The sequence below is a fragment of the Passer domesticus genome, chromosome Z (assembly GCF_036417665.1).
Source record: "Passer domesticus isolate bPasDom1 chromosome Z, bPasDom1.hap1, whole genome shotgun sequence".
NCBI lineage: Eukaryota > Metazoa > Chordata > Aves > Passeriformes > Passeridae > Passer > Passer domesticus.
In genome coordinates, this window is record NC_087512.1 from 50,583,500 (window position 1) to 50,601,725 (window position 18,226).

The following is an 18,226-nucleotide window of genomic DNA, read 5'->3' on the forward strand; positions in this document are numbered from 1 at the left end:
CAGCAGATGTAATAGCTGAAATGTACTCTGAATAATTACATTTGGAGCTGCAGTCTTAGGATGCATTAATATCTCACACCTAGAGAAGCTGGGTGTATGAGCTATTCCCCCGAAATTACCTAAGTGCCCATTCCAATGATATAGGACAGAAGAAATCAGCAGTTTAACTATTGTGAAACATTTCCTTTCCCCTCACTGTTTCAATGCTACTTTGCATTCTCAAACATAAGAATGTGACATTTTATTTTAATATTGATTCTACTAACTTGATAGTTCCCTGACAAAAAGAGATATTTTTCTATTACCTTTTACAGTCTTGACAGTAATTGCAAAAAATCTACTCAGTGTTTTCACTGGAGCAAGGAAGTCTTAACATTTTTGGAAGATTGCACTCAGAACCTTTGCAAGTTCATCTCCTGTTTTACTGCAAACAGCTACCAAATATTTAATTCAAAGCTTACCTGCATGATTTCTGTAGTGTATTTACAGTCTATATGTGCTAGTCTTGCTGCTGCAGCATTGTCCTCCAGTTCCTTTATTTTCACTGCAGCTGCCTAAAAGTACAGTTTGGAAATATTTAAGTCCAGAAAGATGATAACCTCATGCAAAAGCAACTTTATTTCTTCAGTTTATTAGGTCTCCAAAAACCAACCTCTGGTACCTGTACTACTTGCACTTTGAAACAGTGAAAACTCATATAATAAATAAATAAAAGGAAACAATTTTACATCCAGAATATTAAAGTAACATTTTCTCTTCAGTTAAAGAAATTGACATAGGATTATGTCCTTGCTCATTTTTATACTCACAGGTACCTATCTCCACATAAAGGCCTGGACATGGTATTTCAGTTGAAAAAATGCTTTTAGCAAAAGCAGTAACTACAGAGCTGCTATAGTAGAAATTCACATGCAATTTTAACTGCACTCTTTCCTATCAAAAACATCTTCTCACTTTGACTGATGACTGATTTGAAAAGAACAATACACCCCAAAATGACTCCTGCCTTCAAGTGATGCAAGAAAGATCAAGGAAAGGTCTTTAATATTAAAAGTAATTTAAGACACTTAAGATTACACAGATACAAGGGAAGTCATTAATTTTGGACAGGTAAAGCGAAGTAGCAAGTATGTGAGACTGAATCCTGACTCTAAGCACTTCAGTTAGGGATACATTAACTGAAAAATAAATAAATAAATCAAAGATGTAAACATACGAGTTGTTGGCAATACATGTAAACTCTGTATAAGCTCACACATTCACAAAAGGAAAATAATTGAGAAATAGAGATCTGTGGAAGGCCTATTAAAAAGAAGTCACAGCACAGAGCTTACCAAACCTCCTCCACAACAGCATCAGCCAAAAGGCTTAAGCTGTGCCTCCTCCCACAAGATGTATCTGCTTAACATGCTTAAATAAAATAAATTTAAAAATTCACAAATCCTGCACAAATACTCCTCTATACCTCTTAGTATTGCTAAGAGTACTTTCCCAGTGACATAAACCTCTTCCCATCTGCAGTTCAAACACCAGTCTCAGGTCAGGCTCGCAGCATCCACCTGTGAATCCACCTTTCCTGAGAACTGATGCTCCACGTTTTGTTAATCAAACACAAGGCACTCATAGCCTAACTCAGAGGTTTCACCCCTCAGAAATGAAACTGCTCAGGTGTGCCAGTGCTTGCTGCCACTCCCAGCAGCAGGCAGAAAGCTTTACCTTCAGGTCTTGGATGAGCCTCTCCTGCTGTTTGGCCTTGAAATCCAGACGGCTGGCCTGGACCTTCAGCATCTTGCTGCAGCCATGCTGCTCTGCCTCCACATTCTTAAGCATCCTCTCTGTCCTTTGCAGGGCAACATTAGTTTTCTGAGGATAAATATGTACATGAATAAATAAATACATCAAAAGGTACTTTTTCTAAGATAAGTTATTGCAGTGGAGAGTTCAACAGAGGAATGGAGACTGCATCAGAAGATAATATTAGAAATTTTAAAATCTAAGACATGCTTTTGATTCACCACCAAGAAATCTGTGTTGGCCCAAAAATTATTGTGAACATGACCTTCTGTGGTAACACTAAATTCAGAGCCAGATGTCCACATGAAATCTTTTCCTAAAAGAGTACAGCCCTTCCAATCTCATCTGTCTCCCACCTCAGTGGCAATGATAGAAACAGAGTGCATTTGGTAAAGTTATGCATGGGGATAAAAGTTCATTCTTGTTATGATTTTGATTGCTGAAACTTCAAATCAGATTTTTTAGAAACAGTTACGCCCACAGACGACATATTTTTAATTTCTGCTATTCTGAAAAGGATTTTCTTCTATCTAGAAACTGAATTACTTAAAAACAACCCTACGAAATATGAAGTCCTCAGTAGAATAAAATAATCTGGTCCCCACTTCAGTTCCTGCATACAGAAATTGAACTAAGCTGCAGGCTGGGGACATTACTGACATATACTGGGCACTGCAGCTCTATGAAGTCACTGCTACAGAATCCTCATAGTTCATATGAATTTGGATTAAATTTAAGCTACTCCTCAAGCTTTGCATGTCCAGCAAGACAGGTTTCTTCCCTTCAGAATGTTAAATAAATAAATGAACCAAAATTAACTTTTTCTACATTTTCTAACATTTCTACTCTATACCTGGAAAGACACAGAAATATTTATTTTTTCAGGTTTAGCTTCCAGATATTAACAAAAGTGAACTGGGAAATGTAAAGTAAGTAACAGATAGTTTGCTGTCAAATACTACAAAAAGTTTAAAAACATTTTATACTGGAAATGTAATTAACATTAGCAAACTAAAATTGTCATGGGTATATCAAGCTCGTTAAACAAGTCAGCATGACCTGCAGGATTTCAGAGTTTTGAAGAATTTCTGAGCTTTTCGGAGGGGGTGTAACTGTTCAATACTACCCCTGTAGCCAGCTGCAAATATTTGCTCACGGAAAACACAGTTGTTTTTTTCATCTTCTTCTTCTTTGTTTTTCTTTTTCCTTATTTTTCCATTAACCCGTGTGTAAATGACACACTCTCCCAAGTATTCTAAGGAGAAAACCGTGAAGGGATATGATCTCCTGCCTAACCCCGAGGTGATGCTATTGCCCTCCCTATCCAATCCGACCCCTCCTGTCCCAGGCCAGGATATGCCCAACAGAGCTCATCACGAACCTGTCACAAAGCAGAGAGGGTGACTTTCCCTGCGTGTTCCAGAGACACATTTCAATACTCCATTACTCCACTCCCATGCCTACCTCAGCCTTTTCACAGCCAAGTTCAGAATTACGGTTTGTGAAGTGCAGTTTTTCCAGCCAGAATTTGCCAACATGCAGAGAATCCCACTTCTCTGCACGTATTAAGACCATATTTAAATCTCCTTAGCTTTCACTTTATAACTCAGAATAACTGAAGGAGATTTAAACCAGGTCTGTTAATGCACAACACAGAAGACTGCAACGCATTAAAGCCATAATTTACAAACGCAGACATTTCTGATGTTTATCTGACAAGTTTAAATGAATTCAGCTTTCAATGCAGTCAAGTCCAGATGTAAGATTTTTTTATTTCCCGGAATTTTATAACTATACTGTATGTATACTCTTAACATAACTGTAGGGTGATGGGCAGGGGAACGGCTACAAAAGCAAAGTGGAAAAATTTAACATTTTAACTACTGAAGGCAGGTTAGGGTTTGGCACCTCACAGCGAATCACATTTTGGCACCTAGCAGCGAATTACATTCACAATTTTTCAGAGAGTTTTGAAAGTTCTGAAAGACTTCTGAGTTCAGAGATGTCAAGGTTCTGAAACCCTACAGTGTGGGGGTCGGCTGTCACTTGTCTCTGCCCCAATACGGGAAAAAGGTGGTTCTGGGCAGCCCGCGCTTTGAAGAAGGAGTCTGGACTCTTGCTTTTTGGTCTTCAGTCATGTTTATTGTTTCTTATCTACAAAGTTTTTCTGTCTGTCCAGCCGAGGTCTGATCAGCAAGACAGCCAAGGGCACTCTCTCCTGCCCACAGGGTGGTTGTCTCTTTTATAGTGAAAACTACGTATAAGATATTTACCTTCTATTTCCAATACTTTTCACCCTTGTTGGCAAGTGCACTTTCACTATGAACCAATCCACACATGCCAACATTATCCTGAACATGGATGTCAAGGAGAAGAAAGAAGAAGGACAGGACATGCCCAAATTCCTCCATCTTGGAACCCCTGACCCCATGTACAGGATTCCAAACCCCCCTCTACAACATACAAAACCCCCCTGTACAGTGCTCCAAAATTTTTCCCTTCACCCTGTGATTGCTACTACTATGCTACTTAAACTCTTGTGACCTGTAATTCTTCATATAAGATTGGCAATTTGCTCCATGAATTAAGATTGAATTTCCAGGTGTCTTTGGCTTCCTGCCAGGGTCTCCGAGCCCCTGCCAGGGCTTTGAGACATCCAGGGCACACAGAGAGATGTCCTGGGTTCCGACACTACAGCTCAGACCTGTTTAACAAGCTCAATGTATTCATGGCAATCTTAGTCAACTCATGTTAATTACATTTCCTACAATTTTGTAGCTTTAATACATTGACCAACAAAGCCCCTACAGCCACTGGTAGAGAACACTGCCAGGGAACTGACAGAGAACACAATGTCCTGAGCCATACACTGCTCCTTTTATCCTTTTTCAAGGACAAACATCACTTGACAGAGCATAACATACTTTTTCAACACTGATATTTTGCTGCAGCATTAAACTCTCTGAAGGTAGTTCTACAAAACACTGTACATAACAGAAGGCAATACCCTTCCAGAGCCTCCTCAAACTAACTCAGCCCCTTACTGTTAGCCAGAACTCAGAGCTTACCCTGCTGCACCTGGCAACGTAAAAAGAAAACTGTGTCTAAAAGTAGGCTTCTTCACAGCCTATATCCTGCCCTATCTTTACAAGAATCAGCTTTGAATGAAAACTGGCTTGTGTTTCTGCTTGTTTTGAGAAGGACCTTAGGTCCTGTCCACAAGCTCCTCTGTTTGTCACTAGCACTGTGTACTGATAACTTGGCTTACGTGTTCACCATGACAAACAGCCAGGTACCATCAAAGCCCCAAACCAGCAGTACACACTAAGTGTAACTCCATAAAGCTGTAATCTTCAGAACTATTCTGCAGCATTTAACTGTCTGGGGGAGATTTTTTCCCCTTTGAACCACGAAAACTCCAACCCACACACACTTTGCACCCAAAAAACTTTCATCAGTTCCAGCAGCTCATGGAACTTTCCATCATACCTGACAAGCCATTTCTTCTCCAGCTTTTTCTTTCAAAAGGAATTCCAGTTCAGATAGGTGTACTTTGTGAATGTTATCCCTCTCCACAGCAAATCTTTGTTGCTCCTCTTCCCACCGCCGCTGAGCACTTTGAACCATCTTCTCAGTCTCTGCTGCTTTCTCCTGGTATTTGTCATTGAGTACTGATTTTTACCAAAAAAAAATAAATTATAAAGACAAATAGCACTGCAAATAAGCATGTTCAGAAAAAAAAAGTATAATAAACATTAGTTCCTCTGTGTATTGTGATATCCTGTGAAACACTGGAACAGTAACACTTCCAGTTTCACTACAGAGAAACAATCACATTTGGTGCTCCTGTGGCATCTTTCACACAAGGACATAGAAATACTTTGGAGATTTCTACAAATTAAAGCTCTTCTCCCTTTGGAAAGGAATAAAAATTCAACTCTTTCAAGTGAGGCCTCTATAGCATGGGGAGCTTAATTACATTTTTCTGCAACACTTGGTTAGCTTATTCCCAAATTTCTATGAGATACTTCAGTCTGTATCAATTAATTTTAAGTTCAGTTTAAGTAACAGTAAAATCAGACACCTGTCACATGAAAATGACTCCAGGAAAACCTAAGGCAGGTTGGGCTAATGAGCAAAGGCTTGGCTTTTCTGGGGAAATTTACTGCTGCTCAAGAGATTTAAATATTCACACCAGCATCTGCCTCAATATAGGGAAATACTGGATCTACTTCTCTGTAAAAGCTTAAATGCCAAGGAAGAGTTATTTTCCTAAAAGCAGTTTTACTAAGAACTTTGCTTCATTTCACAAACTCAGTCAAAAATATTTTGTATTAGCTTTTGAGGTTACTGAGTACAACTAGCCATATTGCTGTTTATGTGATCACCATTTTCTAATAGATTTTTACTTCAAATTCATCCCATTCTTCTGAAATTTCTTCCTAGCCGGAGAAGGGTGAAAAATCCAGAAGAGACATGTTGGGAGAACACAGAGAATTAGCGGACACAATGATGGGGAAGAGCAGTCAGATGTCAGGAAGTCAAGCCTCAAGAAGAACAGCAGAACAAGAGTTTGGAGAAAATACTAAAGACAGGCCAGAAGTGAGGTGCTCTGTCCTAGAAGTTAAGTTGGGATTGTGTCAAAAGCACCACATGAGGTGAGCAAGGCTCCCAGAGACCAGGAAGAAGAAGCAGTAAGTTAAAAACTGAAAAAGAAATGAGAAGCAACATTACAACTACTTGGCTTCTTTGACATTTGTCACAAGAAAAACAAAACCAGAAAAAAACCAAACCAAAACAAAAAAAAAAAAAACAAAGAACAAAACAAACAAAACAAAAAGCCACAACCAAACAAAAAACAGTTTGAAAAATTTAAACCAATCAAGTTTTTTTGTAATTTGTGTGTTTTCCAAATGAATGGGAGTTCAGATTTCTTATTATCTTTAAAAAAACCTGGCAGTATAGGTGTACGTTCAAGTTTCAGAGTCTCCTTCCACCCTTGTAAGGTTACAAACTCCAGGGGTGCTCCAGTCTTTTCAGTGAACACCAAAGGTTCACAAATACATCTCCTGTACTAAATTTAAACAGTATTACACTTACTGAGACAACAAAAAATGCATCTCCCCAGCTTTTAAATGTGAGAAATCCCTCTCTGCTTGAGAAGAATTAAGAAAATTTGAGTTTCTGATGCAAAACTAGTAGGGGGAAACATGTGTTGGTAAAGCCCTTCCTTTCCACACACTACTGTGATGACACATGTTATTTGTATAAAACCAAAACCAAAGATGACATGAAGAGGCCAGCTATGAGCAACAAAAAGCTAGAAATATCTGAAAAGGTGAAAGAAAAAAAGCAGCACGATGAGAACTCCTGAGGGGAGAGAAAATATTTTTTGAAAGAGTGTAAACAAATGAACAGGTTTCAATTTTAATTTTTTCCCTGAAATGGAAAAGGAAGAATTATTGTCACAGTGATAAGCAGGAAGTAGAGAGGGACACCTTATTTAATTTCTGTACACACTGAGGGAAGGAATAACAGAAGGTAAGGAGCAAGAGGAAAATAAAGGTATTGATAGGCTTAGCAGGTTATATTTAATTCATACAAGAGAGCAAGGGTTTTGTAAACTCTTATGAGCTTACAGAAGCAGATGAATAAGGCGTGGGAAAATAAGAAACAATCAAGAAAGGCTGTAACTGTAAAGCCTTGTGCAATCTCTGCTTGTTTTAATGACTTGGGACTGATGTAGCCTCTGGTCTATGATTTTTCCTTTTTTTTTTTGCAAGTTACCTTGAAGTTCCAAAACCTTGCTTTTTACATCACACAGTTCATCCTCTGTGGAATACATCTGTATTTGAGCCTCTTGTCTAGCAAATGACATTGCACTCTCCAGATGTTGACGATGAACTTCTCCTCTCTCCAGTTCCAACCTTAATTTTATTATTTCTTTTTCATGGCGAAATATCTAGAAAATAAATATTTCAGAAATTGCATTCACAGCTGCCATCTTATCCCCTCTGAATTTGAAATACAGTCTTGAAACTGCACATTGTAGATACTTTTTTTTTATGCAAACAGATCCTGTTCCTAAATCATTTTCATGTACCTTAAACATACTTCTCTGTTTTTCCAAACATACTCTGCCTTAAGAAAATAAAAGCTGCAATTATATTCCACAGACAATTTTCTGGTAACTGCATTTAACAACTAGAAAAGCAGTTGTGTTGAGATACTAGATTATCAGACACCTAGTAACTCACTATGTAACACAAACTTCAGTCCAATGATGTTCAGCAGTCATCATAGCAGTTAATAGCTGAATGCTATTAAACACAACAGACAGACACAGAAAAGATTTCAAAAAGGGTTCTTGTCTGGTCTAAGAAAGGTAGTCTAGTCACTGCTGCCAAAAACTGGACCCAGGAAACCACGTTCAAGCCATTTGAACTCAAGAAGGTGGAAAGTAAAACATGCATTTCTTCAGAACATCCACAAAGCAGCAGCATCCTCATCAACAGGCGCTCCATTCATGGGAAATAATTTAACCCCCATTACAAGGGCTTTCCCTGATGCTCTTGTGGCAAACTAGTACCTAAATGAAGTAGCAGTGAGAAAATACTTCATTAAAATTTTCTTTAGTTTGAATTTTATTACTGCTGTAAGCAACGATCCTGCTCCTAGCAGTTTGTTAGGGGCAGCTGGTGTGGGTGCTCATTCATCTGTTTTCTACTAAATACAGCCAATAATCCAAGTATGTTGTTTCCTATCCATTTATTTAAAGATTCCTGCTTCTTACACAGTGGCTTGCCCTTGTCATGTTCCCTTTGCTCCATCAGTGGTGGGGTGATTCTGTAAAATGGATCCCTGGAATTACTGGGATTAAAACACTCAAACAAACAAACAAACAAACTACATCTTACATTGAGAATTCCAAAGCTGGGGCTATAAAATATACTTCTGCCTGACTTTAGTGTTGTGTAGTGCTCAAGTTTCTTACACAAACCTTCAACTATTAGCAATGACACTAAAAGTGATATCAGTTCCTATGGACAGGCATAAGATGTCTGTACAGTGCTACTTTGTTATTTTCCAACTACTGAATGCGATTTTGATTCACCTGATGAAAAGATTATTTCAAGGAAACAAACTGCATTTAAGGAAATAAATTACATTTGTTCCAAGGGTAAAATAATGCAAACAAACAAACAAAACCAGTCCTTACCTCTTGAACATGTTGATGGTTTAATTCCAAATTTATTTTCTCCAGACTTTGGAGTTTTCTTCTCAGATCTTCAACAGTGTCCATTTCTATTTGATTTATACCCTGAGGTAACTGTGACCCTTGAATGACATTATCTGATCTGAAAAATGTGTTTTGAAAAAAAAACCATGAGCATTCCTTTGAAGTTGTAATGCTTCTTTACTTCAATTACCCAATCATGAGTCCAGAGTTTTAAATTTTCACATAAGTAAAATTATTTTGTGCAGTTTTCATCTAAATATTTTTCTTTGAAGAAAGGATTATATAGAATTGTTTATTTTGCAAGACAGGGGAGATGTGGCAGCAGGAACTTAAAAGAGAGATTCACTTTGGATTAACAAAGTTGATTTAGGCATAACACATTCATTTTTATTTTTCAGTATCTTTGTTTCTAATAATGAACTTCCATAATTTTGATAATTAACTTGCAGGAGGCTTAAAAACATAATTCCAATTATGTAAATTAAAACAACTGGCATGCTTTTTGTCTTCACAATAAGTCTCATTTCTTTAACATGAGTTACCATATCAAAACCACCTCTGTCATGAAACAAATGCACAGATGTGGGAAAAACCCCACTTTCACCCACTTTGTCTTCAGAGATACATACATTCAAATTACAGACATGCAAGTGACCACAAACACAACACAAATTGAAGATTTAGTCCTCCAAACTACCCTGTTTAATCATAATTTCCACAACTATTTCAGTTAAAACAAAATCTACTTAGCAATTAGCAGAATCAGCCCTCAGTGACCACAAACAATGGCAAAAGAGTCAAGACCAAGTTTCTATATATAAAGTGAAAAATTTATACATAGAATATATAAATTTATTTGTATATATACACACACATAAATATGTACATATACATATATATGTATATGTATATATATAAATAGTTGTATTTAAAAAGTATTTATTAACCAGTTAAATAATTTTGAGTAAAATTATTATCACTTCAAACTGGAAAACTTTTAAGTTATTTCAGTTCTTGAAAACCAGTGTTCACAGTATTTGAATTGCAATAATTATTTTCTCCAGATAAAAGTGCAAGAGTTTATGGGCAATAAATGTGAAATACACTGATAAAAGAAACATGATTAAATTAAGCACTAAACTGGTATCATACAGTTTAGTGTAAATACAGAAATGTAAATACTAAAATACCATGCATACCTTTGTCTACATGAAGTATTTTTTTTAGAAATAACACCGTACTGGCATTTAATTAATAGAACTTTCTAAAGAGAAAGTGGCCACTTTACCCCTAGATTTGTGTATAGGCACAATTAATGTTTTCCTGACCAAAAATTTACCTGCTGACATATATCTTCTCATGATTTTTTTTTGACTGGCCAAAGATACACAAATGCTATCAACAAGGGGATTGGTAACTTAGATTAAATCTTGCTTTTAAAGACATTACTACTGTTAAAGGATGATATTTCATTTTTTTAACTGCACACCATAAATATTTTATCATTTAATAAATAGTAAGTATATTCCCATTTAAAAAGAAGACAGATGTCATCTGTCAGATCAGAACATCAGAAATTGTTCCACAAGGTGCCTTGTTCTTAACACATTTTATGTATTTAATAAATGTAGGAGATAAGAATCATTAAAATCTGCCTGCACTGCAAGAAAACCACAAGCTCACTATTAGTCTTCAGTACTTACTACCAGAGCCATATCCAGAGCAAGCAACATGACTCAAAGAGAAAGAGATCAGCAATAATTAAAATCACTATTTTTAGTGCAACTCAGCTCCTGCAGTAAGAAGATTTGGAAATAAGTATAACCTGAACAGCCAGAGTATCTCTAAGCTGAATAAAATCTTGTTTGTGACATCATATAATAGGTTTGAGTCGCCCTTTTTTCACCCTTTCTGGGGAAAACACAGAAGAAATAAAGGCAAGTAATTTCATTCAGAGATGATGAATGAAGTATCAGTCTCAGCTGAAAATAGCTAAAAGCCAGACAGCACCAAGGGGGAAAAGCAAAACCCAAACTGAAAACTGGGGAAGACCTGGTCCAAGAAACAAGAGCTATGGAAAGGGTAACCATTTAATTGGTCTGTAGGCAGCAGGGGAGTCATTTGGCTTCTTTAAACCTGGTGAGGTTTAATATAATTTTCATGGAGACTACACAGAATGGAAGCAAGAGAATAACCACTTTTTGTAAAAACCTTTAAGGCTTTAATTAAATTACATTGGTTTCTATGGCAGTCAGAGTTAAAGAAATCTGTTTCTTACAGCTCTCCTATGAAATGTCCACCAACAAAAAATCATAATGCAACGACACATTAAAATTTACTCAGAAGATAAACTAACTATGAAATTAACTATTCTGCTTAACCGAATCTGTTGGGGGTCTGGGGGAGGAAAAAAAAACCAACAAAATCATACCACGCACAAATTGTATGACACCACAAGCATTAGCAAATTAAGGATGCTATCGAAATGAAAAATGTCTATTAGGTCTTTAAAACAGAGAACATAATATTAAGTACTGGCAAAAAAAGCATTAGACATCTTTTGAAATAGTACAAAGCTCTCAGAAGATTCACTCAAAAACAAAACCACACAAAGTCCCTGAAACATTTCAAACCATGCACAGTTTGCAGTCTAACAAAATTCAGAGAATGTTTTCTACTTCCATTTTCATATATTAGTAGTTCATCAACCCTTGGTTTTGAGGTAAAATATGTTTTTTACCAACTACAGCTTTTAATAAGACACCGTTTTTATTAAGACACCAGTTTTAGCAGGACTTTAAGAATCTTCAATAAAGCACATGAGCGGGTGGAATAGCTCTTGAGTTCTACATCACAGAAGATATTTAGTGGCTCCAAACCTAAATTCTCAGTTTTCACTTCACAAGTCCACTGGTTACAGTCAGCATTGACCATTGCAGAACAGCAGCTTTTCACTAGCTTCAATTCCACAGCTGGCAGAAAATGCAGTGTAGTTTTGCAACAGAGAGAAATGTTCTTTCACTTACTACATAGCAGTGTCATTTTGCTAAACTTCTGCAGCTGAGGGAGCAGACTGCAGTCTGATTTTCTAACCAAAGTCCGTATTTGTGGAATTTTGCTGTTCCCATACAACTGGCAGTTTTGTACAGACTAAAGAGAGACAAACAGTTTGTGCCAAAGATCAAACTCTTATCAATTTGTAAAACACAGGGGTCATGGTAAGACTTCAAGCCAATCTCTGCCACCTCAATTTGTGTGAAAAACCCTCCTGTGCCTCCTGGGCAGTGCTCCTACATGCTGGCAGAAACTGTCTCTGCCTCCTGACCACTCTATGACAGCTTGCATGTGTGACATCATATCTGGTTCTTCCTCAGCCTGGATTGTATCATTTCAGCCATCTAGGAAATAAATAAGCCAGAAAAGCAGGAATTAAACTGCTAGACTTAAAAATCCAGAACTGAACCTCACCACTTAGATTCTCTGGAAGTGATGTTGTCTGAAGGTGAACTCACTGTGTCCTAAATGCAGTTTTTTAAGTCTATAAACTGTGGAGAATGAAGAACACAGTTAACCATATATACTTTTACTTGATAAGCCTCAAAAATTAGTCTCTTCTGTATCATAAAACCATCATGGCCTCTAGCAGAGGCATGCTTTACTTGTCAACCTACTAAAATACTGATGTTTTTAACCACTCATGCTACCACATGAACAATTACCACAACTGCAATTTGACATCAGCTTTAGAAAATAGAATTGTACTGCTAGTCCTCTAAGCCTGACTATTATAGAGAAATAAATAAATAAATATATATATAGTAGAATATCCACTGTCAGAGGTTTCAGAACACCAGTTAAAAAATGTTGTGTTTGTGTAGATTGAGCTACATTCTCCTAAGAAGATTACAAAATCTGATTCTCTTCAAAACTATTATTTTTAAGTAGATCAAATATCCAAGGTTGCCTGCCTAATAGAACACTTGCTATGTTAAAGGCTGCTAAGTCTTTTAAGATTACACAGAATTTTTGCATTAAAACATAGACCTGAGAACTAAGAAATTAGTTTTTCATAACATCCTTCTTTTTATTGTTGCAACTTACACCAAAATCTCATAAAGAATAGGAAAAAAAAAAAGTCTTTTCACAACAGAATCAAAATGTTTTCTGTCACTTCCACATCATTCTGAAGTTTTAAAACTTCTTTAAATTACTCTGAAGTCACATCGAGGAAAAGAAAAACTAAATCTGAAGAATGTCACCTGAGAATGCTAAAGATTTTGAATATGCAATATCCCTGTGTTAAAATATGTATCAATAGCTTACTAGCACACAAAGGGATAAATTCAAAAAGCATGCTATTTCACTTAGGGAAAAAAGAAATTCCAGTGCCACAGAGCGGCTTGGGGCAACTCCATAGTTAACAATACAAAACAGCAGAGGAAGGTTTTGCTTGGGAATTGTTTGATGTGTCACTGAAAAGCTGTGTCAGTTTCTTCTTGCAAACTTCTGAATATATGCTGGATACTTCAGAATAGGCCACTGATTTAGGTGTGAGGAATAAATGCTCCTCAGTGAGGGTGGTGAGACCCTGGCACAGGGTGCCCAGAGCAGCAATGGCTGCACCATCCCTGGGGGTGTCCAGGATCAGGCTGGACAGGGCTTGGAGCAGCACCCTGGGAGAGTGGAATGTGTCCCTGCCCACGGCAGAGCATGGAACAGGATGACGTTTGAAGGTCCCACGACATTTGAAGTTGATAGAGACCGCTCAAGAATAAACCCACCCGTGATCTGAAGGGGCACTGACTCAAACAGTCAAAGCCAGGAGTGAGGGACAAATCCGCAGCGAAGCTGCAGAGACTCACCCGACGGTCTGGAGCGGAATTCTGGAGCTGTCCCGATGGTGCTCGTCCTCCAGCATGACGAGCTGGGACTGCCACAGGAATTCCAGTGCTGGGACCAAGGGGGAACCCTGAACAGGATTCCACAGCTGCCTGGATACGGACGGTGAGGTCACAGTTCACAGAACCCAGCACTGGGCTCTGCCGGGGCTTCCCCATCCCCTCCCGCCTCCCAGATGTGTTTAAAGGCTTAAGGGCTCCCGAGGGTCAAATACAGCTGCAGAAAATCAAAAGCACACACGGGCACCAAAGCCACACGCTGAGATGTGCGTGTCCTCACCAGATTATGGAGAGGAACAAACAGACAGAAAGATTTGAACATCTGTGGACAGATTTCAAAGCAGGGGAGCACCACAGGAGCACATCTGCCTCGATGAGGAGGGAGTGAGGGTTAGGGAAAGGTTCTTGTGAAACCTCTCAAGCCCAGAGATTTGGAGCCCCAGGTGTGAGCATGTGTGTCAAACAACAACTGAATAAAACCCACCTTAGCGTATCCTGTAAAAGCACTTTCTCCTCCTCTGAGCACTTCTGTACTTTCTGTAGCTCTGTTTTTAAAGTTCCTGCTAAATTCTCTCTGCATACTTAGCGTGCAGATGATTTAGCTCTTTGCTGGCACCAGCCACGGTATCCTGAGCTTCTTTCAGGTTTTGCCTTATGGCACACATCCATCAGGATACCAGGGATATGTCCTTCAAGACTGCAGGTTTTAATTGCAAGAGATAGAAGCTCCACAACATTCCACACTCTCTGGGATAAGTCTCAAAACTTCATTTCTCATTTGTGACCTGATCTCTGTAAATGGCTTTCAGATATGGTTATGCTAATTCTGTCGCATGTAGTTATTTTAAATATATTGTGATATTTAAATATATTATTAAATATAAGGGGGAATGAAGAGTGTGTTGTTGTTGTTTTATTTTTTTCTAATTATTTCCAAGAGATCTTAGTGCACCAGATTGTGATTTTAAAACAAACAAAATATTAAAAGTAGAGAGCAAGACAACAAACCCATTCCATGGACAAATCACAGGAAAGTGAGGTTTAAGTTTGGATATTTGAAATAAAGATTGAGTTATAAAATGCAGACTTTCTCACAGTTGTTTTCTATTTCCTTTTGTGAAGAGAAGTTTCAGGTCCAGTCCATGGCCATGTGCTTTGTGTCTTCTTTTAGAGTTTCATATAAGGCTTGGCTTTTATCTGCTGCTTCACTTGAGTGCAATTCTAGTTTTTTGTTTGAACTCCTGTACCTGTTGCTCCTGTTCTTTCAAAAGTGATTGTGCCTGATGCCTCCAATGTAATGCATTATTTAATTCTCCTACCCTGTCAACCCTCTCACAGGGTGATGAATTTTTACTGAAGCCTATTTAATTGCTCTTGCAGGTTCTGGGCTTTTCAGCTTCTTTTTTTCATCTTACTGGAATTCCATTTGAATTTTGCAAGATGTAGGTGCAGTCAGTGGTATTCCATCTGCGCTGCATGAAGCCTTCCTGTAAATTCAAATATTGCCTTCTACAAGGATGCTTTGTTTTTCATACTGGACAGTCTTTCACACAATCCACATCCCAGACAAGGACTCTTTCTCCAGATCAGTGGTGCACTTGCTGTGGGCTAGTGGAACTGACTAGTGGAACATTTTTACTTTCAGCTTGTCCATAATTTCTGAAAAGGAGTTTCTGGCTGCACCTATTTTTAAATGTCCACAAAGCCAGGACTTTGGTTTTTAAACAACATTCTGCTGTTCAGTCATGGAACTGATTATTGCAGCACGGAAATTAACTAGGAAATCAGCTGAGTGCTTCAAAGCTGTCAACTCCTTCATTTCCACAAACTGGCAGATGATGCCTGTGTTTGGATTCTCCTACACACATTCAAAATCCAGTGCCTCCTTTTAAGCCCTTTTGTCCAGGTGAAAAGGGAGCAAGAAGACTGGGCTAAAGCTCTAAGCCATTTAGCTGCCAAAACTGCAATCACAGCTCCTTGGAACACATAAACCAGGCCTTTGGTTCTTCTTTTCCTCAGCCTTGTTTTGTCATGTTTGTTTTCCTCATCAGCAGGGACAGCATTAATTAGGCTCCTGCTTTTCTGTTCCATTGGTTTGTGGATGTTGACCTGGTCATGGAGAGAGCCTCTTTGGGAAGACATAAGCACACAGTAGAGAGGACACAGCCATACCATGCTCCTTCTTGCCCACTCCTACTCATGGCATTCTCGAAATCCTTTTTTAAATTGCCTGCTAATGTCCTGGAGGTTGCCTCAAGTTCATAAGTAAGAAGAATTAGAAGCTTATGGAAGTTTTCTATCCATGGAGAAAAATAAAAAATGCCACCATTAAGCAAAGCTGCAAATAAGGAAGAATAAAATAAAGAGCAACTGCCCGGCCACTGTTGCATACCAAATATGTGAGATTTGTTTGCACAGCAAGACCCAGCTACTGAGGATTTGGAAGTCAGCAGATCTGTTTGGGCAGCTCACTGTTACTCTGGAGCCCAGCAATCACATGCCCTGACTATCATGGATATCCTTTAGAAAGAAAACATGCCCGAAAAAAGAATTTTCTTCACGAGAATTTATTTTGAATTCGGCAGGAATAACGATGGTTTGTTTTGTTCTGAGCCAGTTAGCTGGTGGGAAGAGAAACCCTCATAAAAGCATGGTAGTTATAAATTGGACAATTAGAACTGATCCTAGGAAGCTGGGTTTTGAAGCATTCAGCAGTTTACTCTCCATTCACCAGCTCCTGAGGCATGGACAGTGCAAAATGAGAGACAGGCGGAGAATTGGGACAGAGAGGTTGGAGATTTCGGCGTTGTTACACCAAGCAGAAAATACTGGAGAGGTTTTAGCCTTAAACCCTGGTGCTGAGAGCAAAACCTCTTACTTAATAACTCCATTATTCTCTGTTGCTTTTGGGGATTAAACCTCTGTTGCAGCCAAGGATTTTAGAGACATTTAACCCTGACTTCAATCTCCCCTGGTGCATGTGGGGAAAGGGGCTGCTAAAAAACATGCTCTGCCTGCTAGCCTGCTGTCATCACTGCACAGGTGCTGGTATGGGAGAAGATGCCTTTGGGTTTGATCTCATCAGCCAGATTTCCAGCTGAAAAAAGGCAGCTTAAACATCCCTGATAGCTGCTGAAATTCAAGATGCAGGGTTTTTTTAAGGTGTAAGAAAATTGTATAAGTCTTTTGTTAGAAAATAATTAATCTCTCTCTTACGTATCTCCTGTGGGATACAAGCAGAGCTCTAAAGAGCATGAGTTTTTCCAATACATGATCTCCTTTCTTGCCTTCCTTGTCCAGCATCTTACGCAGCTGATTTTACTTTGGCTTTTTCATCCCTTTCCTTAGTCTTGTAGTTATGCTTTGAGCATCTCTGGGGAAAAAGAGGCTCCAATTTGTTCTCCAAAATGTTTCCCCTGGTCCAGCACATCTACAGGTGAGCCTGCTTTGGGGTGATGCCTGAACTCCTCCCACCAAGACCATCCAGGTCCATCAGGAGCTTGGTGCACCAAAAGCCAGTCTCCAGTAGTGCCTGAATCAAGTCCCTGAGGACCAGCTCTACTGATTCCAAAAGGCTGGGATGAGGGGCTCAAAGCCCATCACAGGGCCTGGGGACACAGGAGAATCCCTCTGAGCAAATCTGCTTGGAGCTGCCAGGACTGAGCCTTGCAGGTGACATAGGCACTGAGAGCACCTGGAATATAGCCCAGGGAAACATTGCAACTGCAATCTTCCTCTCATGAGAGAGAGAGTAGGGGTAGGGGGAAAAAGGAGAGGACTCTCTGGAGTCAAAGATCGAATTCTCATAAAAGTATTATCAATGCTCCTTTATTGTTAGGTTCAGGGTACATTTATATGGTTATCCAGAGTTCAAGCAACATGGGAAAGTATCTGATTTGTTAACAAAGCATTGTGCATAAAACAAAGAGCATTTCTTAAACATATCTTGGTCACGTAGCTCATTTTGTCAGCAGTATCAGCAGAACATCTTCACGTCCTCTGCTAGCATCTTCAGACCATGTTCTTTCACATCCTCTTCCCTGGGATGCAGTTGGCAAACTTCCTCATGAAAGAGAGCAGGGGTAGGGGGAAAAAGGAGAAAGGCAGAATGCTTCTGCTATCAGGCATGTACACAGGGTGTTTGCAAGCATGCTTCTAAATCCACAGAATGTCCATTGTTCTGCCTGCAGGGTTGTGCATATAGGCCACAGCGTCTGCCCAAAATGCTCTCTGACATATAACATGTAGTATATGTTATGAATAGAAAGTTGTAATTTTTTTTAAGTTTCAGAGT

General features: G+C 38.7%; 1 protein-coding gene across 5 annotated transcripts in view; it reads right to left on the minus strand.

Annotated features, from left to right (window-relative positions):
• The window catches only part of LOC135289798 (mucin-12-like), a 55,093-nt gene extending 41,046 nt beyond the window's left edge, over positions 1 to 14,047 (minus strand). For 2 of the 5 annotated variants that reach the window (XM_064403626.1, XM_064403625.1), the window contains exons 1-6: positions 13,897 to 14,047; positions 9,014 to 9,152; positions 7,582 to 7,756; positions 5,284 to 5,465; positions 1,717 to 1,863; positions 462 to 554 (exon numbers count right to left, since the gene is read on the minus strand). In XM_064403626.1, the coding sequence (XP_064259696.1) occupies positions 462 to 554; positions 1,717 to 1,863; positions 5,284 to 5,465; positions 7,582 to 7,756; positions 9,014 to 9,152; positions 13,897 to 13,952 (792 nt within the window). In that variant the 5' untranslated portion in view covers positions 13,953 to 14,047. Of the gene's footprint in view, positions 1 to 461; positions 555 to 1,716; positions 1,864 to 5,283; positions 5,466 to 7,581; positions 7,757 to 9,013; positions 9,153 to 10,737; positions 10,828 to 12,279; positions 12,433 to 12,502; positions 12,580 to 13,896 lie in introns of all 5 variants that reach the window. The other 3 variants (XM_064403628.1, XM_064403627.1, XM_064403629.1) reach the window with 3 other exon arrangements.
• Between the last annotated feature and the right edge of the window lie 4,179 nt (positions 14,048 to 18,226).